Source organism: Leucoraja erinacea, chromosome 9 (assembly GCF_028641065.1).
Source record: "Leucoraja erinacea ecotype New England chromosome 9, Leri_hhj_1, whole genome shotgun sequence".
Classification (NCBI taxonomy): domain Eukaryota; kingdom Metazoa; phylum Chordata; class Chondrichthyes; order Rajiformes; family Rajidae; genus Leucoraja; species Leucoraja erinaceus.
The window spans coordinates 37,181,736-37,202,006 of NC_073385.1; the positions used below are offsets into that span (position 1 = coordinate 37,181,736).

The 20,271-nt window shown below is 44.3% G+C and overlaps 1 protein-coding gene across 5 annotated transcripts in view; it reads left to right on the plus strand.

The window, feature by feature from the left end:
• Positions 1–20,271, plus strand: part of ttc6 (tetratricopeptide repeat domain 6) — a 162,003-nt gene that overhangs the window by 7,872 nt on the left and 133,860 nt on the right. For all 5 annotated transcript variants that reach the window (XM_055640545.1, XM_055640546.1, XM_055640547.1 and 2 more), the window contains exon 2: positions 13,363–14,354. In XM_055640545.1, coding sequence (XP_055496520.1) covers positions 13,383–14,354 — 972 coding nt within the window. In that variant the 5' untranslated portion in view covers positions 13,363–13,382. The remainder of the gene's footprint in view (positions 1–13,362; positions 14,355–20,271) is intronic.

The window sequence follows — 20,271 nt, forward strand, 5'->3', positions numbered from 1 at the left end:
AATCTGCTTTGGCTTTTGGTTTCTTTATCCCAATGTTCCAAATACGTTTCTTTACATTGTTTGATAATTTGGTTCACTCTAACTGGTGATTGGGGATCAGTATTGATCTAAGGCCGGTGAGGGTTTAACTGGATAGGGTTTAACTGAATAGGGGTAGTTAGTCTCAGTACCAACTGACACAGGGAACTCTTTTCTGGGTTCCCCTCTTGTGTTTGAAGGGCTTTAAACTGGAGGGTATCTGGGGGGCTAGATTTAAGGTGATTCCAAAAATTTAGTGCTCTTTTCTGGATATTTATTATCAGTGGGTAGTGGGTATCAGTCTCTCTCTCTCTCTCTCTCCCCTCTCTCTCTCTCTCTCTCTCTCTCTCTCTCCTCTCTCTCTCTCTCTCTCTCTCTCCCTCCCCCCCCCTCCTCCCCCCCTCCCCCCCCCCCCCCTCTCCCCCCCCCTCTCTCCCCCTCCCCCCTCCCCCTCTCTCTCCTCCCCTCCCCCCCCCTCTCCCCCTCTCCCCCCTCTCTCTCCCCCTCTCCCCCTCTCTCCCTCTCTCTCTCTCTCTCCCTCTCCCTCTCTCCCCCCTCTCTCTCTCTCTCTCCCCCCCTCTCTCTCTCTCTCTCTCTCTCTCTCTCTCTCTCTCTCTCCCCCCCTCCCCCCCCCCTCTCCCCCCCTCTCTCTCCCCCCCTCTCCCCCCTCCCCCCCCCCCTCCTCTCCCCCTCTGCCCCTCTCAGAAAGAATGAGCAAGTCGGGCCCTGGACTGAAGCCGCTAGCTCTCGGTCCTCGGGTCCACTGCTCGGGTGCGGTGCCTCTGTGACCTTCTCTGTGCCTCAGTGTCCCCCTCTGTGGCTCGGTGTCTCCCTCTGTGCCTCAGTGCCCATCTGTGCCCCTTTGTGTCCCTCTCTGTGCCTCTGTGTCCCTCTCTGTGCCTCTGCGCTCTCTTTCTCTACCTACCCCTTCCTTCTCTAAACCGTGCCTGTGAGTTGGGAGCTATTTGTGAGTGGATAGGGAGGGGATGGGGTAAAAGGAGCGAATTAATAATATTAATATAATATCTAGGGGTGTGTGTGTGGGCGGGGGTGGGTAGTGTGTGGGGGGGGGTAGGGTTAGTGTGTGAGTGGGGGGTGGGGTGGTGGGGTTAGTGTGTGAGTGGGGGGTGGGGTGGGTATGGGAGTGGGATGGGGGTAGTGTGAGTGTGGGGGGGGGGTAGGGTGTTAATAATGTGAGTGGGGGGTGTGGTGGTGGGGTGTGTGTGTGGGGGGGGGGGTAGTGTGTGAGTGTGGGGGGGGGGGGGGTAGGGTTAGTGTGTGAGTGGGGGGTGTGGTGGTGGGGTTAGTGTGTGAGTGGGGGGTGAGGTGGTTAGTGTGAGTGTGACGCTGCAGGCCGCGCCCCGCAACCGCGCGTTGAGGGGACGGGACCCAACGATTCTACTTGGTCTAGTAACTATTAAAAGTCTGATCTTGGATGTGTGTGTGTGTGTGTCTGTTTGTTTGTTTGTGTGTTTGTTTTTTTTGCAAAAAACGACGCGGTAATGATAACATTTTTACATATTCCCATGGAGTCCAAAATCTACTTATCTGAAAATTTAACGTTTTATTTCTCGACATTTCTGAAAATGTTAAAAAATATGACGAAACTTTGAATTTAATACGACTGCCTTTTGTTGATGGCGTCACAATGGGTCTGCTCCGCGCGCCGTTCTTCTGTTAAATTGAGTTATTTTGTCAATCTAATGTCAAGAAAACTTGACTCAAATGCTTGTAACTGTTGAAATCGATTCTTTATTCAGTACTGAGACAATTCTTTGAACCTTCCGACACAGAGCTATAAGCTCCGGGGCAGCTCCAAAGTATTTGTGTTTTTGATACAAAATCATTGCTTTATATAGGTATTAGACATTTCAGATACAGAGGGTATGACAACTGGTAGCCAATCATCTGAGTCTTTCTGGTGATTTACAACATCAGTCACATGATCCCCCCCTTTCCTGGCCTCTTTTTACAATCTTCGTTTACCTGTGGTATAACTTTGTTTCGAATTATTTTATTTCAACGCAGCAAAACCCCAGTAGGCTCAATTATCAACGACCACTCCTCAAAATAAAATATACATATGTAATACAATGATCATACAAGTCATACACACTTTCCATACCAAGAAGAAAGATATTTCTATAAATCTAAACAAAGTCTAATGTTTACAATACTACTAAGAAAATACATTTCATAAATTGTTTCACTACAATTTTACACAGTTTAAAATACTATTACCTATGTATTTAAAACATTTATTATATGTGTTTTTGCCCAATTACAGTTTCTAAGTTCAAAACCCACACACACCTTCCAACCAAGCATACATGGGTCGTAAATCTGTCAACTTAATTAATAAGTGTTTGGTGCAAGGATTCATTTTAATTTGCAGCCCCTTTCCTGCTATCTGGAAGCTGGATTTCCAATGTCACCTCAAGGTATTTTACAAATATTACAGAACAAAGCGTAAATTCACAACTCAGACCATTACATCAGAATTACATCTGTTTCTTGGACGTTCTATAAACATAGGAATGTCACATATCCATTAATCTAATTTATTTCTTCTCCAAGCCACTACTCCCCTTCATACACATCCTATCCCTTATCTCAATCTCATTATAATTTGATTTAGCCAAAGCTAAATGACAGAGTCTATTATCTCTCAGCCTTGAATTCGGTCTCAAACTCTGCATAACCCTCACAGCTCAAGAATGTGCCATAGAGAAAGAGCACACTGAATGTCTACTGAACTGTGAATGTGGTGTTTATGTGGTGTTTTGTGTGATGGTTTTGTGTGATGGTTTTATGGTGGTTTCACCCTGCTTAAAATGGTATGAAACTGCATTTGAATGTTGTGGCCTTGCACCCTGCTTGAAGTGGCATGAAACTGCACTTGAATTTGGTGGCCTTGCACCCTGCTTGAAGTGGCATGAAACTGCACTTGAATTTGGTGGCCTTGCACCCTGCTAGAAGTGGTATGAAACTGCACTTGAATTTGGTGGCCTTGCACCCTGCTTGAAGTGGTATGAAACTGCACTTGAATTTAGTGGCCTTGCACCCTGCTTGAAGTGGTAGGAAACTGCATTTGAATTTGGTGGCCTTGCACCCTGCTTGAAATGGTAGGAAATGCATTGGAATTTGGTGGCCTTGCACCCTGCTTGAAGTGGAATTTCAAGGAATAGCCGTGAGTCAACTACTAGCCCACCAGCCGTGAGTGAGCTGCCAGCACATCAGGCTTGAGTGACTGAGCTGCCACCCCAAAATTCCATTTGGCCCACAATGTCCATACTAGCCCTCTGGAAACCATTCCCTTCAGCCCACAGCACCCATACTAGCGCTCCAGAAAGCTGCCCCCCACCCCTGGACACCAGTATTGGAATTGGTGGAGAGGTCGAATATTGCGTTGGGGGATATGGGACCCAACGGGTCCCACTTAGTCTAGTGCACATAAAAATTTAACACAAACATCCACTATAGCATTCTTCACTGTGGTGGAAGGCAACAAAATTCAGCCAGTCCTCCTCCCTTGTTCACCCATGGTCGGGGCCATAGAACCCCCGTAGTCACTGCTACAGACAGCCCTCGATGTATAGGCCCTCTGTTCGGGTTGATCTAAACTTCGACGTCGGGGCGGTGAAACATACTCTTGGAGATCCTGAATTGGCACTTTCCTACTGCAGCTTCAAGATGTTATAGGCTGCAGGCTGGTGGTCGGAGCTCTTCTCCAATGTTTCCTAGCGAGGGGTCCCAGGCTCCGGATGGTAAATCGACCCCCCGCCCACGGCTAGAAGCTCCGCAGACCACAGCCCCACGATGTCAACAACACCAGTCCAGCATTCGGAGCACACCTCTCTGACGACTCCCGGCAAGGGTTCGCCCGCTCCGCGATGGAATGTCAACGCTGCCCCTGCTGCCGATGCTCTGGGCCCGACTCCGGGAACGGCTGCTTCAATCCATGATGTTAGGCCGCGAGGGAGGCGACATGGAAAAAGTTGCCTCTCCGTGGTCTTTTGGGAGTTATTTTACGGGTTATGTGTTAGAAAAATTCTAAGCTTCTGTTGTGTAAACTACCAGCTTGGGAATCACTTTCAATTTATTGAAAATGCAGGAGCTTCAGGGGGCGTTGCGAGCCAATACTTCATACTTTTTTTCTGGAGGCGGATATCATACCTGGTCCAATCCAAGAATGATTTGGCGAAAAAAAAGTATATTTACGACCATCTGCCCATTGGGAGAGACCCGTCAGCCATGTCACAATTGAAAATGGCACCGGTGACGCAGTAGGGACACAAAATGACGCCATCTCCCCGCGCGTGCGCAGTGGGCCCAGTATCAGCACGTGCGCAGTTGGGGCGGCAGTCGCACGTACGCAGTTGGGGCAGGCTTAAATTTCAGGAAATACCATCAATTTCCCGAAAATTTGGGATTCTATTTAAGGAATTTTTTTTTGAGGTATGGAATTACAGGTGTGTGTGTACGCGCGCGTGTGTATGTGTCTTTCTACCTTCGTCAAAATGCCACACACTGGCGCAGAATTTTTCACAGATTATTAATCACATTAACCGCATTGACAAAATAAACTGCTTCACCACATTTCATGCTATATTTCACAAGTTATAGCATTTTAAAAATAGCTAAAACCAAGTTTTTAAACGGCAAATGTTCTTCAATGCGCTTCGACTCGCGTCACAAAGGCGGTGTGGGCGGCCACCAAGTTCCAGTGATGTCAGGGGCAGGGCCGCATTTAAATTAACGTTCCATTTTTTACGACCTGGGCTTCTACCCACGACGCTCCAGCTGGGGTTTTACGCGGCCATCAAGGAGGCATCGAGACCACGGCGATGAAGGAGACATCGAGACCGCAGCGGTGAGGCCTCACAACGATGGGGCTGCGGCGGCGGTGCGGCGTCGGTGGGGCCTGGCGACGGCAGTGGGTCATCGCGGCGGCGGTGAGGCCTCGCGGAGATGGAGCAACGGCAGTGGTAGGGGAAAGGAGAGAGAAAGAGAGGTGAAGGAGAGATTGGGGGAGTGGAGGAGGAGAGGAGAAAGACCCTGGGGAGATGAGGAGGGAGAGTGGGGGCATTGAGTGAGAGGAGGGGGTAGTGGAGGAGGAGAGGAGAAAGACCCTGGGGAGATGAGGAGGGAGAGTGGGGGAATTGAGGGAGAGGAGGGGGTAGTGAGGGTAGTTGTCACATCTATACTCCCTCTCTCATCCCATCCCCCTCTACACTCTCTCTCTTGCCCCCTCCCTCTCCATACTCCCTCCCCTTCTCTACCCCCTCCCTATCTACCCTCACTACCACCCTCTACCCCCTCCCTCTCTATCCCCCTCCCTCTTCCTACTTCGCCCTCTCCCACAGTACCTTCCCTCCCTTCCCCCCCACTCTACCCCTCTTCCTCTCTCTCTCCCCCTCCCTCTCTTCCCCCCACCTTCCCCCATTTCTCCCCCTCACTCCTCCCTCTCTCTCTCTCCCTCCTCCCTATCTCCTCCCCTTCATCTCTAACCCCCTCCCTCTCTCTTTCTACCCCTTCCCCTCCCTCTCTACCCCCTCCCTCTCTGCCTCCTCCCTCTCTTCCCCCTCCCTCTTTACCCCCCTCCCTCTTTACCCCCCTCCCTCTTTACCCCCCCTCCCTCTCTACCACCCCTCCCTCTCTACCTTCCTCTCTACCCCCCTCCCTCTCTGTGGATTGAAGAGAGAGGGTGAAGAGGAGGAGGAGGGAGAGCTGAGGGATAAGAAATGAGCCGCGCCTGTGCAGTTGGGGGCAATGCGTGAGTGCTGGAATATTGTACTGGGGAAATGAGTTAGCGTTGTGGGGAACAGGTGAGTGGTGGAATATTGCGTTGGGGGACTGACCCAACGGGTCTGCAGTTAGTCTAGTATATTATAAAAATATTGAAGATAGACACACATAGCTGCAGTAACTCAGTAGGCCAGGCAGCATCTCCAGAGAAAAGAAATAGGTAATTGTCAATCAATGTAGAATTTAAAAAACTTTGTACAGATATTTTTTTTTAATATGTTTATCCTGTATTTGTGCAGAATGATTCTTGTTCCTTGAATTGTTTTGTTTGACCATGATGTGCCTCTTTCTCGTGCAGAATATATTTTTGCTACATCCTCTAAAACCCTCTTTCCCCAAATGTTTCTTCAATGCTATGCATCATTGTCAATTCCTATAGTTTAGAGAATCTGCTTGCAAGCCACAACAATTGCAATTGTGAGCCATGAAGAAATATGCAAGATGAGTCTGCTGAGGTACACTCTCTAATTTATTTGTTCTTCAGGACAATAGACAATAGGTGCAGGAGCAGGCCAATTGGCCCTTCGAGCCAGCACCACCAATGTGATCATGGCTGATCATCCCCAATCAGTACCCCGTTCCTGCCTTCTCCCCATATCCCCTGACTCCGCTATCTTTAAGAGCCCTATCTAGCTCTCTCTTGAAAGTATCCAGAGAACCAGCCTCCACTGCGCTCTGAGGCAGAGAATTCCACAGACTCATAACTTTCTGTGAGAAAAAGTGTTTCCTCGTCTCCGTTCTAAATGGCTTACCCCTTATTCTTAAGCTGTGGCCCCTGGTTCCGGACTCCCCCAACATCGGGAACATGGTTCCTGCAATAGAGATGCCCATCAACCAGTACATGAGGATTGCAGCTTAATTGAGCATGGAACATATCCTGCAATCCTTTCTATATCAAAATGCCAACAGCATGATAAAAAAACGATCCATGTATTATTACTACTATTAATAACACATGAACCACAGTAGGTAGCTAGCTATGGATCTAATTCCTGCCTTGAACATTGGTGTAATAGACTTCAGTAAGGAATCCTAGTCACCGTTCTCTGTATTTGATCTAAAGAATCTTAGTTACTTAATTGCTAAGCTGCAAAAAGAACCATGTTGTAATCTCTCAAACATTATCCAGGAAGATGGAATTATTGCTTGGGGCTGCTTGTGGTGCAGTACGGCTGGGCACTAGACCAGAACACAAGTTATGCCACGTAAATTAGAAAATAGCTTTTCTCAGCATCTCAGTGAGCAGAAGCAGTTAAAGAATACTTTCGTTCATTTTATTGATACACCCACAGTGACATTTTGTTACCATTATTTCATTAAAATACAGTAAAACTCTATTAATTTGGTATGCTTAGAAATGTGGTGGTGCCTTGGGTAGATTTGCCAGACTATTGAATGTTATTCCAACACATCTTTAATGCATTTTTTTAGATGTTATGCAGTAAATTAAAATTTCCAGGCAGTGCCTTATAGTTCAAGGGAATGCAGGAAACTGAACAGTGAGTTTAAAAGGAGTGCTAGAACTGGGGTCTGATTTTATTAAAAGAAGCGTGGGAATTATCATGCAATGAGCCGTCAGTGTCCAGTTTCTTATGATATGCACAAGTAGGGTGAAATACTGATACAATGAAACTCCTGCTTGCTGCAGCGTTGCAGGCACATAGACTCAGACCACACTTGAGAACATAAATTATACATAAATTCCACAAATTTCACAAGACTGTGAAAATTTTAAAAAATGCAATAAAACAAGACATTTTGGCAAATTGCAATTGAATTGAAATTGAAAACAAGTCCATAGATACATAGACAATAGTGCAGGAGTAGGCCCTTTGGCCCTGAGCCAGCACCGCCATTCAATGTGATGATGGCTGATCATCCACAATCAGTACCCCGTTCCTGCCTTCTCCCCATACCCCTTGATTCAGCTAGCCCTAAGAGCTCTATCTACTGTAACTCTCTTTTGAATGCATCCAGTGCCTTCTGGGGCAGATAATTCCACAAATTCACAACTGTGTGAAAAAGCTGTTCCTCATCTCTGTTCTAAATGACCTACCATTTATTCTTAAACTGTGGCCCCTGGTTCTGGACTCCCCCAATATCGGGAACATGTTTCGTGCAGCTAGCGTATCCAATCCCTTAATAATTTTATATGTTTCTATAAGATCTCTCATCCTAAATTCCAGTGAATACAAGCGCAGTCGCTCTTTTCATTCATCATATGACAGTCCCGCCATCCCGGGAATTAACCTCGTGAACCTAAGCCGCACTCCCTCAATAACAAGAATGTCCTTCCTCAAATTAGGAGACCAAAACTGCACACAATACTCCAGGTGTGTTCTCACCAGGGCCCGGTACAGCTGCAGAAGGACCCCTTTGCTCCTATACTTAACTCCTTTCTTTATGAAGGTCAACATGCTATTAGCTTGCTTCACTTCCTGTTGTACCTGTATGCTTACTTTCAGTGAATGATGTACTAGGACACCTAGGTCTTGTTGTACTTCCCCTTTTCCTACAATGACACAATTCAGATAATAATCTGCCTTCCTGTTCTTGCCTCCAAAGTGGATAACCTCACATGTATCCACATTATACTGCATCTGCCATGCATCTGCCCACCCACCCAACCTGTCCAAGTTACTCAGCATCCTCTTCACAGTTCACACTGCCACCCAGCCTTGTGCCATCTGCAAATTTGCTAATGTTGCTTTTAATTCCTTCATCTAAATCATTAATGTATATTATAAATAGCTGCGGTCCCAGCACCGAGCCTTGCGGAACCCCACTAGTCACTGCCTGACATTCTGCAAGGGACTTGTTAATTCCTACTCTTTGTTTCCTGTCTGCCAACCACTTTTCTATTCATGTCAATACCCTACCTCCAATACCATGTGCTCTAATTTTGCCCACTAATCTGTGTGGGACCTTATCAAGGGTTTTCTGAAAGTTCAGGTACACTCCATCCACTAGCTCTCCCTTGTCCATTTACTAATTACATCCAGAAGATTTGTCAAGCATGATTTCCTCTTCGTAAATCCATGCTGACTTCGACCGATCCTGTTACTGCTATCCAAATGCGCCAATATTACATCTTTGATAATCAACTCCAGCATCTTCCCCACCACTGATGTCAGGCTAACTGGTCTACAATTCCCTGCTTTCTCTCTCCTTTCTTGATAAGTGGGATAACATTAGCTACCCTCCAATCCACAGGAACTGATCCAGAATCTATAGAACATTGGAAAAGGATCACCAATGGGTCCACAATTTCTAGAGCCACCTCCTTGAGTACCCTGGGATGCAGACCATCAGACCCTGGGGATTTATCAGCCTTCAGTCCCATCAGTCTACCCAACACCATTTCCTGACTAATGTGAATTTCCTTCAGTTCCTCCATCACGCTAGGTCCCCTGTCCCCTAGTACATCTGGGAGATTGTTTGTGTCTTCCTTAGTGAACACAGAACCAAAGTATTGTTCAACTTGTCTGCCATTTCCTTGTTCCCCATAATAAATCCACCGGTTTCTATCTTCAAGGGACCCTCATTTGTCTTAACTCATTTCTTTTCTCTTAACATACCTAAAGAACCTTTTACTATCCTTCTTTATATTCTTGGCTAGTTAACCTTCACACTTCATCTTTTCTCCCCGTATTGCCTTTTTAGTTACCTTCTGTTGATCTTTAGAAGTTTCCCAATCCTCTGGCTTCCCGCTCATCTTTGCTATGTTATACGTCTTCTCTTTTATTTTTATACTGTCTTTGACTTCCCTTGTCAGCCACGGTTGCCTCTTACTCCCCTTAGAATCTTTCTTCCTCTTTGGAATGAAATGACCCTGCATCTTCTGGATTATTCCCAGAACACCTGCCATTGCTGTTCTACCATCATCCCTGCTGGGGTCCCTTTCCAGTCAACTTTGGCCAGGTCCTCCCTCATGTTCAACTGCAATACTGACACTTCCGATTTTACCTTCTCCCTCTTAAATTGAAGATTAAAACTTATCATGTTATGGTCATTACCTCCTAATGGTTCCTTTACATAATAATAATAATTTACTTTATTGTCATTGTAAATACATACAATGAAATTTCAGGCATTCTGCCCGAGCGGTGCTCCAACGTGGCAGATAAATAAATAACGACAATGGAAACAGAAAAAACGGCAAGAAAAACGTCGTCAGAATATGCAATATTTCACAGTATAGTGTTATAGCATTACAAAATATTGGCTGTGAGGGGTGTGTATTCAGTGCAGAGTTCAGTGGTGATGGCCTTGAGGCAGAAACTGTTTGTTAATCTTGTGATGTGTGATTTGATGGACCTGTAACACTTTCCTGAGGGCAGAAGGGCAAACAAGTGATGTGCGGGATGAGATGAGTCCTTTAGGATGCGTGATGCCTTTCGCAGGCAATGAGAGCTGTAGATCTCTTCCAGGGCAGGCAGATGTGTGTTGGTGATCTGCTGGGCTGTGTTGATGACTTTCTGCAGAGCCGCCTTTTCAGCTGCAGAACTTGCCATACTACACCAGGATGTCATGTGTCAGGACACTCTCTATGGAGCAACAGTACAATGACACTAGCAGCTATTGTGTCAAGTTGACTTTCCTGAGTGATCTTAGGAAGTAAAGCCGTTGTTGTGCCTTCTTTACCAGGGAGTTTGTGTTAGTTGACCTGCTCCAGTACAAGCTGCTCTAAGAATCCATCTCAGAGGCACTCTACAAACTCCCTTCCTTGGGGTCCAGTACCAACCTGATTTTCCCAGTCTACCTGCATGTTAAATTCTCCCATAACTACTGTAGCATTACCTTTGTTACATGCTAATTTTAACCCCTGTTGCCACTTGCACCCTATATCCAGGCTACTATTTTGGGGCCTGTAGATAGCTCCCAATAGGGTCTTTTTACCTTTACAATTTATCAGTTCTATACACAATGACTACATCTTCTGATTCAAAGTCGCCCCTCGCAAGAGACTGAATTTCATTCCGTCATCATACTTACCAATTTCTCACTGAGCCTCCTTCTTCGTATTCCCGACGTCGTTTGTGCCCACATGCACAACCACTTCCGGCTACTCACCCTCCCTCTTGAGGATGTTCTGAAGTGGGTCTGAGATATCTTGAACCCTAGCACCAGGGAGGCAATAGACCATCCTCGAGTCTCGCCTGCCGCTACCTGTCCGTACCTCAGACAATGGAGTCACCCACCACTAGGGCTCTGCCCGACGTCTCTCTCGCCTGTCGATTCTCATCGCTAGGATTGGAGCTGGCGCTCGGACTGGAAGCATCTTCTGCCCAGACAGCTCCCAAGAGGATGTACCTGTTTTCATGGTAGTGGAAGAGTTGTCATGTTCTGTTGTCAAGATAGGATTAGGGTTGTACAGGTTGGTGAGGGAACTAATAATTGTCGGAAAGTAGCTGTTCCTGAACCTAGTGGGACTTCAGGCTTTTGCACATCCTCCCCGATAGAAGCAGTGAGAAGAGGGCATAGCACAAGTTGTGGGGATCCTTGATGGTCAATGCTGCCTTCTTGAAGCAGGCTATGAAGAGAGATTGGACAAACTTGGATAGTTTTCTCTTGAATGTCCAAGACTGATGGGAGAGCTGATAGAAGTGTATAAAATTATGAAAGGTGTGGATAGGGTAGACGGTGAGAACTTTTTTTCCAGGATGGAAATATCAATACTAGGTTTGTCAGAGGGGGGAAGTTTAAAGGAGACGTTTGAGGCAAGTTTTTTACACACACAGTGATGAATGCCTGGAATGTGCTGCCAAGGGTGCCATAGCGTCATAGAGAGATACAGTGTGGAAACGGGCCCTTCAGTCCAACTTGCCAAAACCAGCCAACATGACCCCGCTACACTAGTCCCACCTGCTCACATTTGGACCATATCCCTACAAACCTATACTATCCATCATAATCCATGTACCTGTCTAACTGTTTCTTAAATGTTGGGATAGTCCCTGCCTCAACGACATCCTCTCGCAGCTTGTTCCATACATCCACCACCCTTTCTATGAAAAATTTCCCCCTCAGATTCCTATTAAATCTTTTCTCCTTCACCATAAACCTATGTCCTCTGGTCCTCGATTCACCTACTCTGGGCAAGACACTCTGTGCATCTACCCATCTATTCCTCTCATGATCTTGCACACCTCTATAAGATCTCCCATCCTCCTGCACTCCAAGGAATAGAGTCCCAGCCTACTCAACCTTTCCCCATAGCCTAGACCCTCTAGTCCTGGCAACATTCTCATAAATCTTCTCTGTACCCTTACCAGCTTGACAAAATATTTCCTATAACATGGTGCCAAGAAGTGAAATGCTCTTAATGCGGCCTCACCAACATCTTATACAACTGCAAAATTCCCCCCTAACTTCGATACTTAATATTTTGACGGATGAAGGCCATTGTGCCTAAAGCCTTTTCGACTACCCGATCTACCTGCGACTGTACCTTCAAGGAACCATTCACCTGCACGCTCAGATCCCTCTGCTCTACAACGCCACCCAGAGCCCTACCATTCACTGTGTAGGTCCTGACCATGTTTGACTTCCCAAAATGCAACACCTCACCTTTCTCTGCATTAAATTTCATCATCCATCCCTCTGCCCACCTGGCCAATCGATCAAGATCCAATTTTTCACAGTATTATCTGCAAAGCCACCCACATTTGTATCATCTGCATCAATCTTGCCGTGTATGTTCTCATCCAAATAAACTGATATAGATGACAAACAGTAATGGGCCCAACACCAAATCTTGAGGCATAACACTAGGGCTCCAGTCTGAGATGCAACCAATATTTTGTTGGAGTGTTTGGTGACAAGATAAATCTTTAAAAAATTCTAATAAAGTAGAGGCCAGTTGCCAAACTATGGGGATCGCTGAGCATTGGATAGATGTGCACTGTACTTGAGGACATAGCTAACCCATGATGGATGATGAAGCAAATCAGAGATATCTGTCAGTTTTGAAGAAAGATTCACCATAAAGGAAGAAGGATTCCTTCCAATCTTTTTCTAGACTAAACCCCAGAACGTCAAACATTAGTTTAATTTATTTGTAACCCAAGAAATAAAATGATTTAAGAATTTAAGGTTTATAAGTTTTCAAATCAAATTTAAATACTTGCGGGCGAAGACCTATAACTTGCCGCTTTAAAATTAATTTTCTGGTAAAGAAATCTTTCAGCGTTTCAGTAAAATATAATTAACTAGAAAATGCAATGGATTCTTGTCTCTTGTTTGTTATACCTAATTTCCTTTGTTTGAAAATAAATAAAGATGGCCAGAATTGTGATGCGTAGAGGAATATTTGCATGCTACTTGACAAATTGGGTTAATAAAAATGTTCTTATACTTTCCTTAATTTACATTTTTACTTTCAAAATGAGTACAATTAATCAGTATTTATCTTGTTTTCAGTTTCTAGTTTGTTTTAACATGACCTTTTACTGATTAAGTATGTTATAGGTGCACAAATAATTGAGCTAAATGTGTGTGGTAACAGAGATAACTGTATAACTTATGTCCCCACAGATCTATAACATAACTATGAAATGTCTGGAACACAGAAGTATTTTGCTTCACATGCCTCTGAAGAGACACTCGAGCAAGATAGTTTACACAAGACAGCGCGACCAGACTTCCACCCTTCGAGACAGACATCAAGCACTGCAGGAAATCCTGTACAAGAAAATTTTAAACGAACAACTGATGGCTCTATGCAAATATCTGAAGATATACAATTAAGCAAGAATTCACAAAATAACATTGAAGATAGCTCTTGGGTACAAAGTCAGGCAGCTAAGGCTGATCCTCGAAAGAAAAGTAAAAGACCAGCTGCAGAAATGGGATATAAAACTAGTAATAAGAAATTGGTAGTTTTACAACTGCATGAAGCTGGTGGTAAAAATCAGTCTGCTTTCAAATCAGCAATAGCACCACTTGCTGGTACAGTTAAAGGTTTAAATATGATAAGAAGGCCTGAACCACCACCTAAGCGTAGTTCCTTAAAACCCATTGATACTTCAAAGTATTCTACACTAAAACAATCTACTTTAATTACAGAAAAGACTAGTAATACTAGTAATGGCAAAGTTGACAGTAAAATCAGTGAAAAGAATAAGATCATTCCCGCAGAAACAACTGAACAAAGTAAAAAAAAGAAAAATCTCAACAAATCCCCTCCTCAAACATCAGATGACGCAATTGCCCATTTTGATAAAGAAGTTGACACTCATTCCATTCATTTTCAAGGTATGAAGTCTGCTTCAGAACTGCTAGAAGAAGCTAAATATCTCGCAATGTCAGATGCACCAAAAATATATGAAAGAAACTTTGAAATTAGCAAGCCGGAGCAGTCCCTGACCGCAGCACAGCAAACATTTACAGCAAAGGCAAAATCTGTAGATGAAATCATTGTTTCACTGCGGTCTGTTAGCCAAACCACCTCCCAGTCTGCTTCAAATATGAAGATCAAAGGACTTTTGGACAGAGTGCTTGGTTACAGTTTTAGCAGTATAAGTGAGGTAGGTGAACCATAACAGATGGATACTTTATCCAAGTTGAATGTTGAATGTTTTAAAGGATGTTGTTTTTCAGAAGTGCAGCACTGTTCGATACAGTATTTGTGTCAAAAGCCTGGACATGAAAAGATAGATGGGTCCGACCGTATTAAAACACTGAGCTAAAGCAGAGATGTGGCGCTGTGAATGTAGTTTCATTTGCAAATATTGTACTCATTTAAGTGCACAAATAGACTGATATCGTTGGTTTAGAGACGCAGCATGGAAAGAGCCCCTTCGGCCCACTGGGTCCACTCCAACCATTGATCACCCCTTCACACCAATTCTATGTTATCCCACTTTCTCATCTACTTCCGACACATTGGGGGTAATTTTTCTCTTAACAAAGGCCATTTGCCCTACTAACCAACACGATGTGGAAGGAAACTGGAGTGCCTGGAGGAAACCCAGGCAGTTACATGGAGAATGTGCAAACTGCACATGGACTACACCCAAGATTAGGATTGAACCCAAATGTGAGGCAGCTGCTCTACCAGCTGCACTACTGTGCGCCGTAACGTAATGTTGAGGAAAGTCTTTTTTTGGTTTTCAATAATGGATTAGGATATTATCAACATAGATTATGTCACTGGGAACACTCTGATGCTTAATACAGATGACCCCGCCTTATAAAATGTTTGTGGTGAAGGGGTGGGGTGAGAATTTGCATTCCTAAAAAAGGCCTGTATTGTGATGTGAAGCCTTATCATCTAGCCATGTGTCTAGAAATGCAAGTTGGAATAAAATGTTTATTTCTTTTTTTCCCACATAAATTCCATGAAAGTGAGTTATTCCCTATCTCAATTTCGTGGTAGTAATTTATGAATTCTGTAAGGGCATATTTCTGTAGCCAGAAAGGGTATAATGCAGGGGTTGTCTGTATAATAAAAAAAAACTAAACTAAATTAAAATTATCAACCAATAATCAAAAATACATTGATTCATTTTGTAACAAAATCAAAGGATGCCATGGAAGATGAGCTGAACCATCTAAAAAGGATCAATATATGTGTCAAGGGTTATGGGGAGAAAGGAAGGAGAATGGAATTAGGGGAAGAGATAGATCAGCCATGATTGAATGGTGGAGTAGACTTGATGAGCCGAATGGCCTAATTCCGCTCCAATCAGTTATGTAAATTATGCTAATTATTGTAGATAACATGGACTAAAGGCCTGTGGTATCCAGGAAATATGAGCTATCTATTTGCTGTATTTTTTCTTTAATAATAGGGGAACAAGTATGAATCAAGGTTAAAACTGAGCTTTTAGTAAGCAAACAATAACAGTAGTAAAATAATATGCAATTGTAATTTCAAGATTTGTGCATCCTGTTTGGACACAAAAGCAGGAAATCTCTCTGGTTACTCAATCTCAAGGTTGCTGAACTTGGACAATGATTAGTGCCATTGGAGAGCATGCAAGAGTAGACAAGTTTCATGGTTTGCATATTCCAGGTCTTCCTGTAAACTTGGAACAAGAGATTGGCGGTGCAGGAATGTACTGGAATGCATCACTAATCATACCTAAGATGCTGTGACAGAGATTGCTGCGCAAAGTGAACATCAAACATTAGAAATGTATTTACTACATATTCCAAGGGATGAGTGAAGGTGGGGGAAGGGGGTGATGGTTGGTGTAGAAGATATGGTAACAAAGGACAACCAACTCATTTTTTCTAAAGGCGAGTTCTGTTTGATGAAATTAATTGAAGTTTTATTCTGATAGGGTAATGTAGCAGTTTAATACGATGTTCTTGTGTATGTCTACCTTTAGAAGGTGATGGATAATTTATAACAATGGGTTGATTAGCAAAGTTACTGCCTATTGAATTAAAAGGACAGTGACATCATGTATACAAAATTTGCCAAGACATATGTGCATTGGCCTGGACTTAGATAAGAGATACAATTTTCAAATAATTGTCGTAAACAATAAGTAAAATTGTAGCAGACTCCATTGGAAGATTCCCTTTACAATTAGGCCAATGAAGCACAGAAGTTTAGTTTAGAAATATGGCGTGGAAACAGGTCCTTCTGCGCCGGCCAGCAATCAATCACACGGGACAATTTACAGAGGCCAATTAACTTACAAACTTGCTTGTCTTTGGAATGTGGGAGAAAACCAGAGCATCTGGAGAAAACCCACATGGTCACAGGGAGAGTGTACAAACACCATATGGACAGCACCCGTAGTTGTGATGGAACCCGGGTCTCTGGTGCTGTGAGGCATCTACTCTATTGCTGCGCCACTGTACCATCTTTGTGGTGTATTTTAGAAGGAGGGAATATTCTTTATGTACGATACTAGAACCTTGAAGAGGATCTGTAAGTGATTTATCAGACTTATCAGACTGTAGCTCTACCAGCTGCTCCACAATGTATTTGAAACACTCTATATTTGAGGGAATTTCATTATGTGAAGAAGCTGGATTGGTCCTCTTCAGGCAAACGAAGTTAAGAGGAAATTTTAACAGAGGAGTATTCTGAAGCAGTATATAGTGGGTACTACTAGGGGGGTGGTTGGACTTATCTCAAGGAATAAAACAGGCAAGTGATGGAAGTGTATGTGAAGGAACCTATTGGAAACAGTAACTATTGGTTGGTATGCTGCCATGTCATCATGGAAATAATTAAAGTTGGTTCTTCAGTTTCGGCCTTAAATTGGGAGTAGGCGAATTTCAGTAGTGTAAGACAGCACTTGGGAGAAGTGAATTGGGAGCAGGTGCTGCAGGGGAAAACAACTGATAAATGGGAGGTGTTTAAAAGTAGAGTTCAGAGATGGTATGTTCTTGTAAACGTGAGATGCAAAGATGGCAAGTATGGGGAAGATACACACAAAAAGCTGGAGTAACTCGGCGGGTCAGACAGCATCTCTGGAGAAAAGGAATAGGTGACTTTTTGGGACGAGACCCTTCTTCAGATGGAGAGTTGGGAAAGGGAAACGAGAGATAATCACAGAGGGGGAGCAGTGAATGAGGAGGTTGCAGAACTCTCAATGGAGAGAGGAGGAGAACTTCTTCAAAGTAGGGATACTTTGAGGAGATTTTGCAGTGGAACAGACGAGATGTGCAGGAAGGAACTGCAGATGCTGGATTAAACTGAAGATAGGCACAAAAAGCTGGAGTAACTCAGCGGGTCAGACAGCATCTCTGGAGAAAAGGAATAGGTGATGTTCCCTTTCACCTGACTCTCAGTCTGGAGAAGGGTCTCGACCCGAAACATCACCTATTCCTTTTCCCTAGAGATGCTGCCTGGTCCGTTGAGTTATTCCCCAGACCCACTGAGTTATTCCAGCATTTTGTGTCATCTTATTTGTTTTGCAGCTGCCTGCAGTGCCTTGCCATATTTGCTCTCCTAATTCCTATTGAGTATTTAGGGACCTCTAGGTGATCATACCATTTTTATTTCTCAGCTCCACCCATACAGGCTCACTGGATGAATCATTAGTAATGTTACTGTATCTTGGACTACCTCCGTGACATTTGCCTTAATTAATACAGCACCATCCCCTCCTCTTTTGCCCCCACTTCTATCTGAGAAGATAGGCAGAAAAAGGAACCCAAACAAAAATAGTGGTAAATTAATAGCCTGGTTATCTTTATGACTAAATTTAATTTAATAAGACATGAATACCATCCTTGACTTGGGAAAAGGGAATAAATGGCTTTGTGATAGCTTAAATCTAGCTTTATAGTTTTTAGAAGTGAAAAGCAGAAACTTTGCCTAATTTAAAATGCCTTGCATTTAAAATATCAGGACAGTGAGATTAATGCAGTGAGATTAATGAGATTGCATTTAAAATATCAGTGCAGTGAGATCAGTGCATGTGGCTTTAGTTATTCAATAGACCAAGTGTGACCTGTTGGGTCCTTGTCACACGGGAGACCTGGTCCCCCAACGCAACCAGTTTCCCCCATGCAACATTTGACCACTCACCCATAGTCCTCACGAGAGGCCTGGTCCCCCAATGCAACCCATTCCCCCAACGCATTATTCCATCACTTGCCCATTGCTCTCAACTGCGCCAAGGCTGTTCATTTCTCCTTATTGACCCTCCCTCATTTTAAATTAAAAAAAAAATGCAATTGCCCTTGTCTGGGCTGGCAGGACTCAGTGTCCTGGGATAGCAACATTGTAGGGAGCAGTCCTATACAATTCCATTGTGATGTCATTGCTGTGTGCCAGTGCAGAGTGAAACATTTTTCTCAAATTGGGGTTTGTAAATGCATAAATATGAATAACTTAAAAAATATAACATCAATGTGAACAAAACTTGATACACTACACCACAGGACAATGGTGAGTAAGGTGGTGCAAAAAATTGTAGCACTATCGTGTGCCCTTTTTGGCGTAGTTCAGGTCATGGAAAGCACGTTCACAAACTCACACACAAGATGAGTGTTTTAGTAATATACTAGACCAAGTGGGACCTGTTGGGTCCCGTCCCGTCAATGTGTGGTTGCGGGGGGGGGGGGGGGGGCGGGCCTGCAGCATCACACACACACTAACCCCCCCACCCCCCACACACACTAACCACCCCCCTTGATATTATATTAATATTATTAATTTGCTCCTTTTACCCCATCCCAGCCCTATCCACTTACGCATAGCCCCCAACTCGCAGGAGGGTCTAGAGAGGGTAGGGGGGGGGGTAGAGAGAGAGGGCAGAGAGAGAGAGAGAGGCAGACAGGGAGGGGGGAGAGAGAGGAGGAGGAGGAGAGAGGGGGGAGAAAAAAAAGGGGTCAAGAGGGGGGGAGGCAAGATGGGGAGAGGGGAGGAAAGAGAGTGGGGGGAGAGAGTGAGGGGGGGGGGGAGAGTGGGGGGAGAGAGGTTGGGTGAGAGAGGGTGGGGAAGGCCTGGGCCGAACCGAGCCGAGGACTGGACCCAGGTCGAGCCGAGGTCCAAACCTGAGCTGAGCTAAGGAGCGAGCAGGCGAGCGTCAACCAAATGACCACGAGTAGGGCTGCCACAGTCTTCAGCTATGATCTTAGGTCTTCAGTCGACGGCCCGACTTTTGAATAATGCGGGGGAAGGAGGGAGGAGTTGGGGGTGGGTGACGTGCTTGCAGCACGAGGAAGAATGGCACGCAGATCCATTGTGACGTCATCAGCGAAAGACAGTTTTTTTTTTTTCAAAGTTTTATCCGATTTTTGAACATTTTCATTAATAAGAAATATAGCGTGAATTTTTTAGATAAGGCAAATTTGGACTCCAGGGGGAAAAGTTCTACTGGAATATGTAAACATTTTACCGTTAGCTCGTTAGATGTGATTATACACAAACAAACACACACATGAACAAACACATCCACATCCAAGATCAGACTTTTAATAGTTATGTGATATGGATGTAAACCACCGCCTGGGATGGGTACCCGGCGCAGCCTCTCCCTGCCCCCGGTCCCCGCATCGGCTCCTACCCCAGCCCAGGGACTGGGGTGGTGGGGTGCAGAAATTTAAATAGAAGGAAACTTCCCCGTGGAGCCGTCGGTTCGCCGTTGTGGCAGGAAATTACGGGACATCGTGGGATATCCTTTGTGACACCTGTCAAGTGGGTGTAGGGCAATATTTTGAAGTTTTAAACGACAACAACATAAAATATACCATAAATCTGAACAAAACGTGTTAATTTAGATCACAGGACAATGGTGAGTAAGGTGAGCCAAAAATTGTAGTGCTATCGTGTACCATTTTTGCGCAAATACAAACCAGGCAAAAAAAACGGACAAACAAACAAGATGAGTGTTTTAGTAATATAAAGATTTGTACAATGCACCAATGCACAATAATACTATGTATTTAAATTCAAATAATGTTATTTGTTTGTAAACTTATTTAGAAATCTTGTGATCGAACTTCAGTTTTTTGTATAGTCAGATTATA